The following is a 19990-nucleotide window of genomic DNA, read 5'->3' on the forward strand; positions in this document are numbered from 1 at the left end:
TAGACACCAGAAATATTGGAAAGATAATTTTTGTTGGTTATGATATAACTTTTTAGAAACTTATACTTAACACAAGTACATTGGTGGATTAAAATCACAGTGCACAACGAAAGCATAGTAATTTAAATTATTTTAAATTGATCAAGATAATAAGTTAATTTAAAAGATATTATGATGAGAAACTCGATCACGAAATTGGAGGATGACTATGGTTTGAGAAAATAACTTTTTATTTTTGAAAATACCGGTAAGAAAATTTTGAGCATGATTTTTTTTGGGGGGGGGAGAAGGGAGAATGTGATACCTCATTCCACCAACCCAACCCAAATAAATCCAAAATAATTTGCATAATTTTTAAAACATTCATTGGGAGTCTTCCTCCTTCGATTTACTAGACGGAAGCCAATTCCAAGTGGGATTCAACCTCCCTCCACTTTTTATACCCCAATCCATCATGGATGTTTTCCTCCACTACGGTGGCCAATCATCATTGGAAAATGAGGTAAAGCCCAAATCCATTGATATATTCTTCTCTACACTCTTCTTAGCTTTTAAACCATAAATCTCGACCACATATCACTGAATTTAGTCAAAAAATAGAATATTTTATTCCTCTATTTTTTAGCATTATTTTCATTGATTTTTCGTCATCGACTGTGACCACCTGCCATGACTATTGCTAAAGACATTGCCTTGCCATTGTCAAATGCCACTGATGGTCTCCAACCACTGGTCTTCCATGATGATGCTTGGGAAGGAGAGAGAGAAGGGTCTCCTTTGTTTTGAATGAACAAAGGAAAGAAAACGGTGAGAGAGAAAGAAAAAAAAAAGGAAACATAAAAGAAAAGCAAGAAGGAAAAGAAAAAAAGAGAAGAGAATTTCTCTTTTCTTCTCTCACCTTCCTCTCTACCCATTTTCTCTCTCTAGAGTTATTTCTCTCTCTCTTTATGAAGTTTTTCTCTTTAAGATTGATCCAGTAAATGGCTCTTTCGATGACTTTGATCAAACTTAGTGAAATTGTCTTGACCCATGGTCATCGGATAATGTGCTGGCATCCATCCTAATCAAAATTGGGTCTATTGGATTTGATCTATATTTATTGAATTATCTATATACTAGTTTAAATCATGATTTGATAAAATTATCTTAATCAAATTGATTGGAACTTTGGTCGTTACCGCTTGAGTGTAGGTGGGTAAACATTAGGGACATTGAGAAGATAACTTTTGTTGATTATGCTATAACTTTAGAAGCTTAGATTAGACACATACATTAGTAGATTAAAATCAAAGTGTACAGTGGAAGAATGGTGATCTGGATTATTTTATATTGATCAAGACAGTAATTTGATTTGAAAAGTATTATGATGAAAGACTCGATCTTGACATTAGAGGATGACTTGAGAAAGAAGTAATGCTAAATTTTTGAAGACTTTGACAAGAAAAATTTTGATAACAAATTTTTTTCTTAGGAGGAGAGAATGTAATACCCCATTCCATCAACCGAGCCACCAAAAAAAATTAAAAAAATTGGCCAGCATGTGCACGGCATGTGCTAGGAGAGAGAATTTGACTCGCATCGGTAGTCATGTTCCTCATGATTTCTTGATGAAAATCAAAGCCCTCCACCTTTATTTAAAGGGGTTAAGCTCCCCTTCGAACTCCATCAACATCAGCCACCTTCCATCAGTGGAGAAGCCTTCTTTCTCTTCATCTTCTTCAGGAGATTCTTTATCGAGTTCGTCGGATTTCAGCCCAATAGTCATCAAAAAATCAGGTACGAAGATGGCAATTGTTGATAAACCTTCCTCCTTTTCTTCCTTAGCCGTTAGGTCATAAACTCTGGCCGACTATTGACGGGTTTTGGTTAGAAAGAAAGGGGTCATGTTTCGGTTTCAATCTTCTCTTATTTTCCATAGGATTTCTTTAATTTTCTAATGCCAGAAGTCAACGCCAGTTGCTGGTCGGAGAGATATGCGGTCACACCACCTTGGCCCGCATCGTCGCCATAGCCGTCGTGAAAAGATTCCTTCCCTATTTCCAAAACAAGGGGATCAACAGGTCCCTATGTCGCCAATGAACCAAAGGAAGAAAGAGAAGAAAAAAAGAAAAGAAAAGAAAAAAAAAAGAAAAAAAGAGGGGAGAGTCCTCCCCCTCATCCTCCTCTCCTTCTCACTTTCTCTCTAAAAAATCTCACTTTTTCTTTTTACAAGTTTTATCTCTAAAAGTGTCTCTCTAGATTATATCTCTCTTTTAGAATTTTTTAGATCTTAGAAAGATCTTTTAACATTCTTGAAAGACTCTAGTAAGGGATATTGACCAATGACAATCAGACAGCCTGTCAAACATCAACCTCCACCTTGATTGGATCAAACATCATTAATTTCATCGTTGATTACATTCTAGCATAATCTTTGAATTATAGTTAACCAATTGGATTTTGAAATTATGAATTTTATTTTGAAAATAATTATGATTAAATTTTGATAAAAAAATAATTTTGGATATTAGATTTTTTTAAAAAATCGAGAAGCTCATTGTTTATGCAAAATTAAGACAGTTCCACATCGAATAAAAAGAGTTGCTAGGATTGCTGTTAGAGAGACATCAAACTAACAGAATAGCAATGCTCCTTTGTAAATTGGTGGCACTCTTAAGTAGGAGAGAATCATCAATCTTGCCAGAAATACTCAGATGAAGCAGCAAGAACTTGGTATGGCTCAAATAATGTAAACATTAATCGGCTTGGTGTAATCGTAATAATCGTTGCAGTAATAGTCACTGCAACAATGACAAGTGCGACTACAACCATTGTCACCATAAGGCCGTAGAGAGCATCAGGATCAATAAAGTAATATTACAGAATTTAAGAAATTATCTCCACCAACTTTCAAGAGGACTATAAAATCTTTATAAGCTAAGAATTGGCTTATTGAGATAAGAAAAATATTTATTATTATGAGATGCCATGATAATGAAAAGATCTTATATATATCATACATATTGCAAGATGAGTTATTCAATCAATGACAAAGACTATAACATAAATATAAATAAAATGGAGAACAACTCACTCAAGAGATATTTCGAAGGGCATCTTATGACCAACATTTTTCTCGAGGTGTAAGGACTCGATAAGAGTAGAAATTTATTTATCTAAAATAAAAAAATATAACAATTATGGAATATAAAACTAAATTTATGAAGCTTGCCAAGTTTATTCTGAGGTTAATCGAGGATGAGCATGACTAAGTGCATAAATTTGAGATGGATCTAGGGACAGAAATTATAAAGCAAATGGTGCTATATGAATTAACTACTTATGCAGATGTGATAAATAAAGCATTGATAATTGAGAGAGAAGTCAATGAAAAATGTGTAGAAAAGAAATCAAAAGAAGAGAAATAGATCAAATGAATCTCAAGAACAAATAGTAAAAGTACTAAGAGTTCAAAAAAAAAAATTATAAGTAGTAACGGGTCGGATATTAGTTGGATCGACCAAGACCCATACACCCCCCCACCACACCCGCAAAAAATATCCAAACTCATACCTGCTTCATACCCCTCTTTGATCGGGTCAGATTAAATAAGGGGTCTAGACTAGCTCGGGTCAGCTCAAATATATCTGCTTCTGAGTTTCGACCAAAAATCCCCAAACCCACCCGAGGAAACCCCTCTGATTTTTCGATCAAAAATCCCCAAATCAAAATCTAAGAAACTGAAACCCCTTTGATCTCCAAAGGTTCTCTCCTTCCCCATAGATTTCTAAGAAAGAGAATGAAATGAAAAAGAAAAGGAAGAAAAAAGCGGGAAAAAAAAATCAATCTACGTGGGAAGAAGCCTTAATTTTTAATTTTCTCCGACGATGAATAGGAAAGCTTAGACGATGACTAGGGTTTTATCGCCTGTCGAAGCCTTATCCTCCTTCACCACCCAGCTGTGGAAGTCATGAAGGTTGCCATTGCCGCTGCATCTCCGCACCCACCGCTTGCCTCCACTTCACCTACGACCCTACCGCCGCCCTTCTCCATCTTTCCTCTCTTTTATCCATCCTCAGGAGTCTCGAGTGGTCACGAGGCTTGGAACGGCTGAATAGGAAACCTTGATCAAGTGGGAGGTCAGAGCAGCCGAATAGGGAAGCTTACGATGGCTAGGGTTTTGGGTCTTAGCAGCCAAATAGGGAAGCTTACAATGGATGGGTTTTGGGTCTTAGCAGTCGAATAGGGAAGGCATATGATGGCTAGGGTTTTGTGTTGGGTTTTATATATAAGGATTGAATCGAGTCGAGTTTGGGGCAAAGCGTGCTATTATTCATATCTGTTCCGAACTCATTTTAGATTTTTTTTTCTAAAACCCATATCTATCTCAAATTTTAATTAAGTTGGACAAAACCTGCCCTATTCGAATCGGGTCAGGTCGGATCAAGAAAAATGGCCACCCTAACAAAAGACCAGTAAATAATAATTCTAGATCAACTGATAGCATCAAATATTTTAGATGCGATAAAGCTCATGATGAAAAGAACTGTCGCTAGAATATTAGTGCATATTTTAATAATAGTCAAAAGGGTTATAAAATAACTGAATGCCCATAAAGAACAGAGAGTCAACCTACCCCAATAACCAAACAAAATAAGGATAGAACCTTGAAATCTCAAATCTAAGGAAGGGTTTATGCTCTTACACAACAAGATATCTAAGGTTCTGATGTAGTATTGACAAGTTCTGAAAAAAATTCTCAATATTAATTTAATCAATTGGTTAGTATCACTTGTAAGATAAGTAATGCTTCATTTTTTTTATATTTATTAATGAATTATAAAATATTTTTATATTAAATTATTCATTATTTATAAATTCGATGTATGGTATTTTGAATTATTGAATATATCCTTTTTCAATATGTTGAATGATTTATGATCAAATATATTAAATTTATGATAGATTATGTCGATTGATTTCGATTTATGAACTTGTTGAATTGGAATATGAAAAAGTATTTCAATTTGAAATAGATTTTGACTCACAGTCTAACCATGTATCAAATCCTGCCAGTGGAGGTTAAATACTGATATTTCGATATCCTGCTAGTAGAAGTTATGCACTGATATTTCGATATCCTGCCAATATGGGTTATATGCTGGTATTTTGATATCCTACCAGTAAGGATTATGTGCTGGTGCTTTGAGATCCTGTCATTGGGAATTATGTAGTGATACTTTGATTTAGTTCATAACTATCAAGATGAAAGTGATGTTTTGAAAGAAATTGAATTATAAACAAAATTTGAATTGTGAAAAAATTTCATTCTCATGTTTATTATTTGAAAAGTATTGTATATATGAATTGGATATCAAATTAATATACCTTATATGCTTATTTTTAATATATTATTACTTAATTTATCTAATTAAAATATTTATTGCTTACTGAGCTATCAAGCTCACCATTATTTCTTTCTTTTTCAAATTTAGATGTTTAGTTTCGGACATGGATGCTACTTAGAAGAGAGATTACAAGCAAAATACAGTAATACGAACATTGAATAGATTTAGATCTATCATTATTAATTAAAATTTATCGATCGAGATTTATTTGATATAAAGATTTTCAAATATATTTATTAGTTAAGTTTGTTAATTAAATTTTAACTTTCAATTATTTAGATTAATTTTGTTGTGATGCATTGATATCATGATTGGAATACCTTACATATGAAGATAATTCTTTATAAATATGTGATGGTTGTCATGACTCTTAACAAATATCGGATCGAGAGTGTGACATTATAACATAATTTTCTCTCCATAATTTCAGCTTTCAGCAAGATGCACAACATTGTAAGCTGGCCTTTGACTCTTTAAGGGCCATTGTCTAATGTTGAAACCACTGGCACATGCACCATTCCTTGCTCTAAAGCTCTATTCACAGATGGGTAATATCATTAACTCCTGAAGCAATTTACAAGAAATTCTAAGATTTATTGTTGCGTTTCCTGTCATACACAAAATAAGAGAAATTTTTTGTGCACCACAGACAGTGTAAAAAATCCAACGTGAAATGCACCACTTTATATGATTGATCCATATAGCCACCACTTCTTAACGCACATTTAATGTATGTAGTTTCATCTTTTCGTTTAAAATTTTATATGATGAAAATACCGCTATCCTTTAAAAAAAATTATGACATAACATATTATGATTTCTTATACACAGAATGTCATAATATGATCTGAAAAATTATAATATCCTATGCATATTATGACATCTTACGTCAAATTATGATTTCCTGCAAGCAGAATGTCATAATATGACCTAAGATATCATAATATGACCCAAGATATTATAATATGAAAGAGATATTTTTGTCCAATTATTTTCCAACGCGCATTTAATGTCTACAACTTTATTTTTTCATTTGAAAATTTTGAATGATGAAAATATCCATATTCTATAAAAAAAATTATGACATCCTGTGCATATTATGACATCCTGCATTATATTATGATATGAACATAAATTATGACTTTTTAAATACAGGATGTCATAATATAAATATAAAATACTATAATTTTTTCAAAAAATAAAAATATTTTCGTCATTCAAAATTTTAAATCAAAAAATAAAGTTATAAATATTAAATATGCATTGAAAAATGATGACTGCATGAACCAATCGGATAAGACGGCATACTCTATATTGAATTTTCTAACACCGCCTGCAATGCACAAAGAATTTCCCCACAAAATAAACATGCATAATATTCAATATGATGGCCACGTTATTGGGCTTGACACATGCGCGACCTGATTATTATTTGGTATCACAAAAATAAGCCAACCCTCTTGAACCGCATACTGGCTTAAGCATGAGATAGGCTGGAAGGTCATTTTTGCACCTCAACTTGACCTTGAGTTTGCAGGTGGGGTGGAGATGGAGCAACCCATAAAAGACAATTACAGCAAGGGATCCTAGAGCTCCAATTTTATCAATCTTTCCTCCTTATATTTCTTTTCCCAGGAATCAGAGAATCCATATGGTGTCTTGAGTTAAATAAACGCCAAATTGACAAAGATGTGCTATTTTTGTCACAAGTCACTGGACCTAGAAGGAACATTGAGTGAAAGAAGTATGCCGGACACAAAAATATCCTTTAGCAACCAAACAGAGCAAAATTATTTAGGAGTGATTAAAACAGACATTCAAACTTGTCGCAAAGCTTGAGAATGCTCAAACTCATCAGAAATAAAAAAACAAACCTAAATTTAGATCTCAAAACATATTGAATAAGACTCTGCGTGACTAAATATGAATCTACCATACAAAGAAAGCGTTTATGTAAGAATATATTTGGAACGCTGCTGAAGTGAATATAAGAAACAAACATAAAGCTGTGGTGATCAATTGATTGGATCAGAGAAGGTAAATCATAACGGACAAAAGCAAGGGCAGATTTAGAATACTGAGCAACGAAAAGAAGGAACGGATAGAAAATATTTTTTCAATACACATAATCCAAACGACATTATCAAAATAAGCAGAAATCCAAAACCTATAATCATTTTCCCACCGGCCTATCAACTCCTATGAGAAACCACATACAGGGCACAATATTGAAAGGTACAATGAAGTCTGACAAAAATAACAATAGAAGGTATGGTAAACTTCCTTTTATCTCCCCTAGTTTAAAGATAACTAATTTCTTACAGCAGCCATCAGTTGGGTCATGCAAGTTGCATACTGTACCGCTGTATGTTGAGGAGTATAATGGTCTTGAAGGCCATAGTCTGCAAAATTTGGTTCAACAAGAATAAAATGGCCAGGCAATGACCTCTTCTTTACTGTGTCCTGCCATATGTCAAAGAAATCTTCCAGAATTTGCCTGGATTTTTCTATTGAAGACAAGGGAAGGTATTCTACCTACAAAAAAGGAGAACAGCAAAGTTAAATGCTAGGTTTTATAACCATTCTGTAGTGATGATATGAAAATGTTAGAATGTTGCCAAAAAGAAAAACAACAAATAACTTACTGAAGATGTATTATAAACAATATCAAATTTAGCTACTTGAAAATTATGATATGAATCTACGACCATATAATGGGGAAGCTCCAGAGTAACTAAGATACCTTCTGGTTAGAACCAGCATGATTTGATCATTGTTTCTTGTTATCTAATATAAAAAAAGGCTCTGCAGGGCACCATCTTCAATGAGAGAGGGAAGCTAACATGGGTTTTGGTTGGATCACAGTCCTTTCGCTTGCTTCACACGTACATGATTGAGGTAGCTCGTATAAAAAGATAGGTAAACCGTGACTTTTTTCACCATTCTCATTCACTATAACAAGTACAGAGCTGAGATAAATGAGCGCTACCACATGTTAGATAAGATTTTTAGTGATGGAAACTACAAGGCCATCCACACGAAAAACATAGTCTCACCCCCTATTCAAACAGACAACTGAAACAAGAAATGAACAGGGTTGTTTTGGAAACAAGGACATGGCTCTTCATCATAGTAGAGAGGGTGCTGTTCACCCTGACAATATCAAAATAAAGGTTCTTCATAAGGGCCAGTACACTACAAGCTATCTGCTTTGTCTTAGATTGAATGGCAATGAAAAATTACAAGTCAATGTTCAATATATGAGGCAGGTTTCAGCCGATAACAGAACAGTGTTCATGTCCAAAGGGGATTTTAAAAATAAAAAAATAGAAAAACTGCAAAGAACAAAAAAAAACTAACTGCTGGCATGTTTGTTCTAGCAAAGCAGCGCCAAACTACGATTGTTCCTCTAGAGACCAAATATAAAATGATCTTTTATTTGAAAACAATGGAGAGGATTTTAATACCCTGCATTCCAGTCCAAACCCTCTCAACTTACCAAACAAAGATTAAATTACAGGCATCCTCCTTCCCAAGATTCTCACCTGTTAACAGAAAAATATAATAAAACCATTCCCAAGTTATCACTTCATGGCAGCATTAAGCAGTCCATATGAGCCACTCACTCACAAATTATCACTTCATGGTAGCATAAAACCATTCCCACCTATATGAATGACATGAAGCTTGTATGCATGATCCTATGCAAGTGCTGATGGGAACTTTCAGAACCGCCATGCACAGCTTTGCACAACAGCAGGCCAGGCTTTCATGCACAGATCATTATTAGGCCCTGTTTGGCATCATTGTAGGTAGTAAAGCTTTTGTTTGTAGCTCTTTAGATGGTAGAGCTTTCTCTAGTATAGAATTTAATGAAAAGTTGACTATTTAGTAACTACATTTCTGAAGTATGGTAGAACTTTAACATCTATTATGGAACCAAAATGATAAAGTACTTTTATCAGGAAATTGCATAACGCTGACTCTTTGTACTATCAAAACCGCTATTACAAAGTACTCTTAATTTATAAATTATTTATTTTGATATTTTAATCGAGATAATATAATAAATAATACAATTTTATAGTATTATAAAATATAACATTATTTCTGCAATATCAGTATGTTATAATAATATTATTACAATTTAATAATATTTTATTATTATAATATTATATTATATTAGAATAATGATGGTAATATTATAAAGTTTGATGGTCTATTTTATTATATTATATTATTATCCAAACCCTTATTATACATATCATTAACTATTTTTATATTTTAATTATCAGTAATATATAAATAAATTCAAAATCTTTAAATGCATGATTATCGCATAGAAAACACCTAATTCAAATGATATGGCAATAAAAGGTATTTCAAATTAACTTTCTAGATAAAATTTCGTTGCTACGACTCAAACCCACTCATTCGGGTGGCTGAGTAGACCTTTTTCAACTTTAGGAGGAGCTAGAAAGCTTTATTAAAATCATCCACAAGAGTTTGTAGCCTTCCAAGAAGCACTTTTCCACACTTCAATGCCAAATGGGCCTAAGTATTTAGGGGAGTTTAATTATGCATTTGAAGAGGTGGATAGCAATTCGATGAATTTAATTTCCAATATGGATTAATAACAGACGTGGACTTTGAATTTAAATAATTTATAATGTGTTGGTATCTTTGAATAAGGAAAATATTTTCAGAATGCTTTCGAAAGTTATTCATGTTATGTGGCACTTAATACTCATTCAAGATGCTTGTTCTGACCTCTAAGTGGTTGGTGTTCAATCCATCAGAATGATAGATTGAACCAGAGCCTGGATTTGCCATGTTCTCTCCAAGTCCAAAATCCTCCCCATGTCAAACAACATAACATAGCCCCATCTATACATTTTTCATTAGTTCCAACTTTTCTCCTTTTTCACTTTAAGTCATTGCCTTCTTAATTCCAAGCATATTTGACCCAATTTCTATTACTTCAAGCTCATAAAACTATCTTTTGAATGGGCTTTGCCGCTTTGGTGAAGTCTTCAGGTTACAGGACTTCTATCAGCTTTAAGTCATGTTAGCCTTGATGGCTTGGCAACTCAAGGAAGGAGTGAAACTCACATGCACAGGAACTTAACCTACGGATAAGCAGGGGAACAGAAGCAGTGAGACGAGAGATTACATCAGGTAGTTTACAAGGGAAGCGCACCATTTCAAAGTGGTCCACTTCATTCACAGCAAGTAGACTTAGAACATAAACAATCTCAAACAGCCCTTATAATGAAAACCTACTTTGTCATTGACAAGGATAAGATACTGATTATCTACAAAACATTATATGAAGACCATTATAAAAGTAATCTCCTTTGAAGCATTAAAAGTAATGTGGGTCTATTAATTGATAATACTAATTTAGATGCAAACCAATTCCTAGCTTATAAAATAAATGATGGATAATTCCCCTCATTGTTTAGTGTCATTCTTATCTTTCACAAAATGAAGAACACCAAGATGTAGTTCATAATCCCTTAATTAAGGTTCATAACATATTTAACATAATCAAAGGTATGACATGGCAAAAGCAACATAAAGTAGACAAAACACTAATATAAGAAAGAAAGCACAACAGTCTCCATACATACAACATGTCTATATTGAAAGTTTAAAGATGACAGGCATAGTGCTAAAATAATCCACTAAAAATCACAAAAACTTAATTAAACTTAGCACATTAAAGAAAGAAATTAACTACTGCATACCTCCATCATAATTCCCCTCAGAACCTCAGAGGATGGAACACATTTTCCCACCCTCACTTGAAAGTCACCGAGTCGGTATTGAAATCCCTATGATATTAAAAAAGAGGGTGTAATGTAAGAATGCACAAGTTTTCTTTGACTTTGACTGGAGTATCGATCAACTAAATTAGCAAGTCAACACGGTTGGTTAGCACTTTAGATAATGATCCATGTGGCAATATAAGCAAACAAAAATGTAATTTGAAGAGGGAAGATAACTTATCAAAATGCTGGAGATCTCTATAGAAGAGCTGGTGATACATGATTGATATTATGGTTCATGCTTTTGGCCAAGGTAATTTAAACATATCCTCCTCATAGGCACACCTTCTTTTAACATCTCCAGTTTTCTAGGACTATTATCGGCAGTCTGCAACAACCCATGACCTCACCCAAAAAGGCTAACCAAAAGGACCGATTTGGGCATGTGTTTAGTTCCACATTGACTATGCACTTGGAAGATCTTAGATCTTTATACAGAACCAGGAAGCTCAAATAATATTTTTTGACTAGCCCTTCTAGGTGACATATTATCAAAATGGATCTAGCCCATGCCCCATGTGAATCAGGGGACATTACAGCAAGAGTCTTTTTTGAGGCTAACCATAGGCTAATCGCAGTTTAGTGTTTTTGTAATAGTTTCGATTGAATTTGGACCCTCAGCATAGCAAAGTGAAAACCCATATGAGTGTGCTTAGTCCCACATCGATTGTACACTATGAAGATCTTGGATACTAGATACTTATATAAAGTCAAGGAATTCAAATAATATCTTTTGACTAATTTTTTTAGATCAAGACCTAGATTCTTAAAAAACCACCATAATCGCCCTACAGTGAACTCCAAACATGCCTATGCTATAGTGTCCCCTAATATATATAGGGCATAAGCCAAGTCCACATTAATACCATCTAATAACAACTCAAGACCGCACCCAAAAAAACTAACTAAAAAGTATTACTTGGGTTACTTGGCACTGTATAAGTACCAAGCCTCCCCAAAACCAATGTGGGACTAAACACATAACCAAGCAACATAGATCTTTTCATAGCGAAACTAATGATTCAAAGTCCTTCCTTTTAGTTCATAAACCAAAAAAAAAAAAAAAACAAATGTCCTTCCTTTTAAAAGGCCTAGCCAATTGTATGGTTTTGGCCAAGGAGACCCAAGAAAAATAGAGTTGCACTAATTGATCTGCACGACCATCCTTAATTATTAGTTTTATATGGAATGCATGAATGATCCTTAGGAACCCGGACCTAGTGAGAGCTACAAGGATAGGAAGAAGATCTATTTGATAGTCACCAGCATAAGCTTTAGCAAGCAATAAATTGTACTGCTTTACATGAAGTGCTATGAATAACAATCCGGACTTCCTAGTCAACCTGTAGACCTACTTTGCAAATAGGTATGCAGCGATGCACCTCTCCTTGGTGAAACCGTCAAACATGACCAAATGGGTCCTCACAATTATATATTAATTCAGTATTCTTTTCTAAAAATAAATACAAAATGATAACAATTAAACAGCCATATCTTACTGGAAGGGTAGTGCTACATAATATACCCTACAATTTACACCATTTTCATGATTAGATCATGTCAACAAAGAAAAGACCTTAATGAAACTAAATCTAGATAGAGGACCATAGTGATACAAAGTTTTGACAAATGAGGCAGCAATGTCCTAATGTCAAAGATCCTCCTGAAGCTAGAAAATTCATTGCAGCGTAGCAGTGCACATGATCTCATATGGTTATTTACATTAAAATTTCTATTGTGTCACTAAAACTGAAGTTCCTTATAGTTTATAGCCAAGTAACAAGCATGGTAAGGGATCCAAGTATAGTACAGGAGAGTGAATCTCTTAAGAAATTTATGATACAAAAACACTTAGGAAGTGGGTGCTCACAGGTCTCCAAAGCAGATGCATGCCCAAAGCAAAAGTTTCTGACTTATAAGGTTTTGTAGACTTAGGGAACATTCCTAGATCTCATACTAGAATTTTTGATGAGTGTCATTGAATTAGCAGCTATTCAATGGAATACTGCACAAGCAATAAAACCACTAAGTTATCAGCATCTAGATCTTAAAAAACATGTTCACTTCATCAAGTTAATTCTGTAAACACACCACAGTGCCAAACCGTTATTTACCATGCCACCAAATGCAACTTGGAAGCTATCAATCTGAACAAGCCAAAGATGTCTGACTTATAGACAATACCATGAAATCTTCTCCAAGTTAAGAACAAAATACTATATCCAAGCGCATGAACAAGGTTAAGCATCAAGCTACCTTTGTTGTTGACGTAGTATTTGGAACTAACTCGTAAAAAAAAAACATTCCCAATGATTTTATTCAATTTCTCCTCTGTAGTAGCTAAAGTTGAAAGGCTTGAAATGTTCTTATCTTCCAACAATAAAACAGCAAAAACCCTAGTGCAAAGATGTCCACAGTATTTTATCAAGTAGGGGAAAAATCAATTTTTTTGACCAACACAAAATTTTCAAGTGACTGTTACCCACAGTCCAGTAAAGGATGGGCATCACCCCTTCTAAACTCACCCATTCATATCTCCCATAACATCACAGACCATTCCATATACACAAAATTATGATTCTTGCAAGCCTCCCCTTTCCAACATTAAATCCAAAAGGAAATTTCTCAACATATCTACTTCTTTCATTGTCATTTAAAACTCAAAAGCACCTCAAATATACAATTCTGGAAAGAAAAGAAACTAAGAAAGCTCTATCCAAAAGCAATCTAGACCCTCAACTCTGATAAAAAAAATTCCTAACCATCTGGAGTACCACAAAGAAATCCTTAAACCACTAGACCAGATCTAATATGGAGCTCAAACCTGACCTAGTGTATTATTCTTTTATAGGCCTTCTACACTACTTTTTAACCTACTCTTGAACTCTTATGTAATGCTATTAAGCTGCTTGCTATAACGCTTATTAATGATTAGTGAGACAAGACAAAAGTCATTCCATCTTCTGACCTATGATCAATCGTCATGCATTCATCGCCTATTTGCAAGGTCCAAACTTAGCAACCAATTGTACAATCTAGAGAACATAGCAATTTTCAGATTTTTAAAAAAAAATAGATATAGACTGTTAATCCTTTCTATTATGAAGTAGATTGCATCTACGGCACAAGCTGACAAGAGTGCAGTAGTGAAGGCAACCTGCCATAGGAAAAAAAAAAGAAAAGCAGCAGCAGAAACACATAGGACCAAGCTCATCAATGAAACATATTAATGTGGAACGTATTAGATAAAGTTAAAAAGATGCAAAATATGACCCGTTGAACTCAGATGCAACCTGGATCTATAATCATATCAACAAGTTCAAGAGATGATCTGATTTTGATTAGAGAAAATTTATCCAATCAAAGCACATAATCACATCAACAAAGTAAAGAAAAAGGTTAAGCACCCAATGATGGGTGTCTAGAAGTTTGCAAAACCAAGGAAGAGGTGATCTTATAAGCTTTATGAATTAAGATAAAGCTGTCACATCTCAATAAAACATGAAACTGGTGAAAAAATGACAATTATAATGGCTCTAAGAACTAACAATGGAAAGGTAATTTGGATCCCATGGATGAGGATTAGCATTAGAAACTTTACAAAAATAGAAGTATCAATAAGGATAAAATGGCATTGAAACTGATCAAAGGACTTTAACCTAACTGAGTCTTTTTCTGAAGTTTAGGAATACCAATCACAATTTTAGGAAATAGGTTCAAGTTAGATGAGACTCTATGCAAAGAACTACATTGCCTAAAATCATATAACAATTATTAATAAGGGATCAAAGAGAAAATTTACCAAGATCATCCATTACATGATGTATTTTGCTGGTTTTTGTGATTCTGTAGTATTAAATGGATAAAAATTCACTAAAGAGTAAGAACAAGGGATTGCCATTCAGAAAGTGTAAGGTAAAACTCCCATGCCTAACCTTATATTGAGAAGTTAATATTTTCCGCATAAGAAGACTTAGATGGATAATTGTTCCACATATAGGAGATAAAATAGAAAAGATTCACTTTGTTAACTTTGAGGACTTTACTTATATTGGTAATAGCATGCAATAGATGTTTGGTTGTTGTACAAACCGATTTGACATGAACCAGCTCAATAATGGTGCACTATGGTAAACCAGGTCATGATATGGATAGGTGCAAGTGGATGTTCTTTAAGTATGAGACTTCACAATTTGGGCTAATAGTTCAGTTTCAAAGAGTACTCCCTTATGTAAAATGTCATGTAAATGGGAGGTGCACATGCAAAGCCTTCTATGAGTAATGTCTGATTGTTGGGAGAAAAAACTATGTCCATAGGTTGTGCATCATATACTTGAAGATCATTTGTAGAGTAAGTGTCAAATCCTGTAAACCAAACAAAATTGCAGCCATTTGCTAAGAAGTAATATTAGTTATAAAAGGTATTAACATTAAAAATAGTTATATTTCAACTGTTTTTGCACAAAGATTTTTTCTTGCTATGATGACAGTTCAGGATATTTGTTGACATGAATTCCACAGTTCAATAGACCACCACTAGAGGCTTTCTTGTCAAATGAGATTTAAAAATAAAAAGTAACTGTTTTATGTTTGTGAAAAGAATCCAAAGCTGAGATTTATACAGATAGGTCATTAGTTATACTCCTGCAGGTTGTTCGGTAGCCATACTTGCCATCCGATAGTTCGGTATGCCATATATGCCATCCGATAGGCCGAAATAGTAGATCATTTTGGTAGAATTTTGAGTGAGTAGTAGTCCAAAACCCAATCTACTTTCAGGGTTTCAGTTAATTTTTTTGGTGAATTTGGCAACTCTAGTTTGGCTTTTGTAGAAACCAGTCGGAACCAACTTTTCATGTAATATTGGACACATTTCTTCATGTCTTTTGGGCACTGATGTCGATAAAATTTGGACTTTGGGAAGCATTTTCGCAAGACTTGTATCAAGTTTTACAAGTTATAGAAAGATTTGGAATAACTTGGGTCGTGGAACCCTAGAAGTTTTGAGAAAAGTAGCTGTCTTTAATCACTTTTAAATTTTAGTGGTTAACGAATACAAACTGAATGAGAAATTCTGGATTTTGTTAATATTTCATAAAACTCCCAAATTATGGAATTGACTTTGATCTGTAAAGGTGACAAAAGTATGCTAGGTAAATATTTCATATTTTTATTGAGAAATGGAATAGAATTTGTTGATTTGAAGTAAGTTTCCTATCAATTTTAGTAGTACACATGCTTTTCAGACTTCACAACTACAACATATTCTTAGTATGAACTTGTTGAGTAAAGAATGGTAAAGCTACTGTATTTCGGATTCTGTACATGATCAGTCTGTGCTCGAGGAGAATTTGCTTTTATATACTAATGAGTATGTATGTTTTATTTCCATAATGCATGTCTAACTAATTATGTCAAAGTTGTAGGACTAGATTCAAGTTAGATTAAGAAGCATGCAGTGTTATGTATGATCCTAGGTTAGATTAGGAAAAGAGCAGCCATGTTTAGCTTGTTTTGGTTGAGGTTTAGTTAGCTTTAATTGGTGTTTGTTCTCCCAAACCTACCTCAAGTTCCATACATCTGATGAGAAGAAATCAGCTTGGAGTGTTTGCTAACACTTGCACACATGATTCAACTGTTTTTGTACCAATATTACACCATGGTCAGATAGGACCTGCAAAGTAGAGAGAATGTGGCACATCATGCATGTAGGTGGATTTCACTACTTTTAGTTTCCACATACAACACCATCATTCCACCTTGGGACAAATATGGCTATAGAAGAAGCATAATTTAGATGGATAGCTCATGGGCAAGTAGTTCAAAGATATTTATGGTCATGCATACCATAAGGTCAAATAAATGAGCCCTTTCCAGCAATTGAAAGGAATTTAAAAATGTGATTGTTTGCACTGACTGATAAGCGGACAGTGTGAAAGGATTATGTAGGATTTTTGGACTTCTTAGTTAACTCCAGCGATAACAGCTTGCACTCAGCCAACTCTTCCTGACAAATTTCTATGATTCAAAACAGACAGTCATCTCAGCCACGTGATGCAGGAACTCCTTTTAAATCCAAGTCATTGAAGGGGAGCATCCAACAAGAGAACTTTAAGACTAGGTCCTCTAACTCCCTTAAGCTAATTCTTTCAAGATAAATGATTAATTTCATATAACATGAAAACTAAAACAAGGTTTTAATAACACTATATTCCCATTATAAGCCAAATACACAGATTTTTGTGGAGTATCATCCTCTACAGAATCATTTCTTGGCATTTGTTTACATTGGTCTACGTATGTGCTTAAGAGTGGTTTAGTTTATGGTTACACATCAGATTGTTTGAATTTTTAACTGAATATTTTGGATATAATTATATTAGACCTATACATAGATAGGGTTGGGCTCAAGCTGAGCTTGTGCAAAGGTCAACAAAATGTACTTAAGCTTGAGTAAGGCTCGGCTTGGCATTCAGGCCTACCTTCCAGGCCCAAGCATGGCCCTTACTCAAGCTTCAAACGTTGAGCTAGGCCTCGAGTTTCATTGCCATTTTTCTAAAATATTAAAAAATACATAAAAATATTTTAAAATGCTAAATATAAATAATTAATTATTGCCAACAACAACATACAACATGTCTACTATCCTATTAAGTTCACAAATCAACAACAATTGTTAATTACATATACAAATAGATCAAATATGAAGGAAATAAAAGGAAAAAAAAATCAACCTCAGCCAAGCTCAGGCCAGGCTTTAATCCCCAGTTCCAGCCCAGCCCACTTATTAGATGGGCCTATTTTCCAAGCCCAGCCTAGTCCGCCCGGTCTAAAATATTTGGCTCAAGCATATTCAAAAGGCTTCGAGCTCGAGCAGGTCAAGCAACCATGAATAGGTCTAGATTATGTGCAACTTTCCTGCCAACTTCCAATCAATGGCTTGCTCCAAAGAAAGAAAGGCTTCTTATATATCAGAATTTAAATGGAAAGTTCAGACCTTTCACACTGAAGCTACAACACTTTATGTATAGCTCGGACTATTCAATGCCTCAAGGCAATGTATGCATCCATATCAGCCAATCGAGGCTGAAGTATATGCAAAACTTTGTTTCTTTCTCATTTCATTTTTCTTCAATGAAACATGGGGTAGCTTGCCACCATGTTGATAAAAAAAACAAAGTATATACAATTTTTTATTGGAAATTATGTTTAAATAAAATAAGAATGCTGCCTAACAAATTATTATGATGCATCCTGGCTAATATTAGGATATAAAGAAGATGATGATGTAGGAAGAAGCAACCTCTTCTACAAGCAGCGGCAAGAGTTTCGTATTTGTGTTTGCAAAAACCACACAGCAAAAAAATTGTATATATAGATGAAACAACATTGATGCATCACAAAAAAAAATATATAGAAAGGCGTCCAATACCATCCCTGTCAACTTAATTATGTTTATTGGTCAGTAGCGACAATTCCCCTTGTACATGTGCATTCATATGAATCTTGATTCCTGAGAGTGATCATGCTTCAATTAAAAAACTAACATGATCCTGTCCAAACCCATTCAATGACTAAAGCCCAAGAATTCACCATCAAAATTAGGATTTTGAAGCTCGTTCTCTTTCAATCATACAATCGAACCACCAAAGTGATTAATTTTTTTGAAAACCACTACTCCTCCGAGCATACAGGTGCAATAAAATCCCAAGGAACTAATCAATCAACAGACGAACATATCAATTGGAGAAAGCAACGAGCAATAGTAGAATCCAACCTCGAAGTTGAGGACGACACGGGGCTTGTAGGACTGGAGCTTATCCATGAGGGCCTGCATGGAGGAGTCTGCCTGGAGGATGAGGCGGTGGGCGCGGAGGAGGAAGTAGTAGCTTCCCAGTTGGTCGTGGAGGGCAACGCCCAGCAACTCCCGGGGGAGGTCCCCCGATGCCGACGCCTCGCGCAGCGCGGGGCGGTAGTAGGTGAGCGCCGTCTTCCACCGCCCGTCCTTGGCGCCGCCCAGCTGGCTCTCCACGCACTGGCACGCCTCCGTCAGGATCTGGGTGGTCAGCGTCACCCCCTGGTTCGGCTGCCAGTGCATCAGCCTAACCAAAATAAAAAAAAAAAAAAAAAAAAAAAAAAAAAAATTAGGGGGAAAAAAAAAGCCCCATCATGAGTGGCATCATCATGATGGAGGAAGAGAAGGGGTTTTCTTTTTCTCTTACCATTTGACGGGCATGCTTACGGGTGGATATAGATTCCGACGACGAACCCCTCTTCTCACCTCTTACAAGATTTAAAACTCGTTTTGGTGGACAATGTCAGGCATCGAAGGTCGTGAGATGGAGAAGGAAGGAGGAGGAGATGGGCATCCTTCAGATCAAGACTACGGAAAGCGGAGATGGAGAAGGATGGAGCGCTCGCATCAGAGACGGCAGACGGGGACTACGAGAGAGACGATCCGACGGGAGTTCGGAGGTCGCGGACGCGGTGTAGATCGGGAGCGTCGGCTAGAGGGAAAGAGAGAAGAGAGAACGGACGATGACTGGTCGTGATGTTCTGGGATTTTAGTTTTCTCACATTGATCGGAGTCGTTGGATTTTAATCTTACGGCTTCACTGTTTAATTATTAATAATCTGCAGAGCTTTTCTGACAAGTGAGGTTATTTCTTTTTCAAATTATAACATATTCACTGAACTGTAAGTAATTTGATTTGTTGTCTTTTTTTTTAATATCCCTATTCAGTCAGAAAACAATGTATGATCATCATGTCA

The 19990-nt window shown here is 34.9% G+C and overlaps 1 protein-coding gene across 3 annotated transcripts; it reads right to left on the minus strand.

Moving 5' to 3' along the window:
* Positions 1–7487: 7487 nt before the first annotated feature.
* Positions 7488–19769, minus strand: LOC105053455 (mediator of RNA polymerase II transcription subunit 20a). Of its 3 annotated transcripts, none has more exons than XM_029267091.2 (4): positions 19441–19768; positions 18996–19304; positions 11138–11224; positions 7488–7922 (listed from the first exon to the last, which is right to left on the minus strand). In XM_029267091.2, the coding sequence occupies exons 1-4, from the start codon at positions 19441–19443 to the stop codon at positions 7698–7700; spliced, it is 624 nt and encodes a 207-aa protein (XP_029122924.1). In that variant the 5' UTR covers positions 19444–19768; the 3' UTR covers positions 7488–7697. The 3 variants fall into 3 exon arrangements, with proteins under 3 accessions (XP_029122924.1, XP_010932912.1, XP_010932913.1); XM_010934610.4 differs by having other exon boundaries at positions 18996–19320; positions 19441–19766; XM_010934611.4 differs by lacking the exon at positions 11138–11224 and having other exon boundaries at positions 18996–19320; positions 19441–19769.
* Positions 19770–19990: the final 221 nt, after the last annotated feature.

Source organism: Elaeis guineensis, chromosome 10, assembly GCF_000442705.2.
Source record: "Elaeis guineensis isolate ETL-2024a chromosome 10, EG11, whole genome shotgun sequence".
Taxonomy (NCBI): domain Eukaryota; kingdom Viridiplantae; phylum Streptophyta; class Magnoliopsida; order Arecales; family Arecaceae; genus Elaeis; species Elaeis guineensis.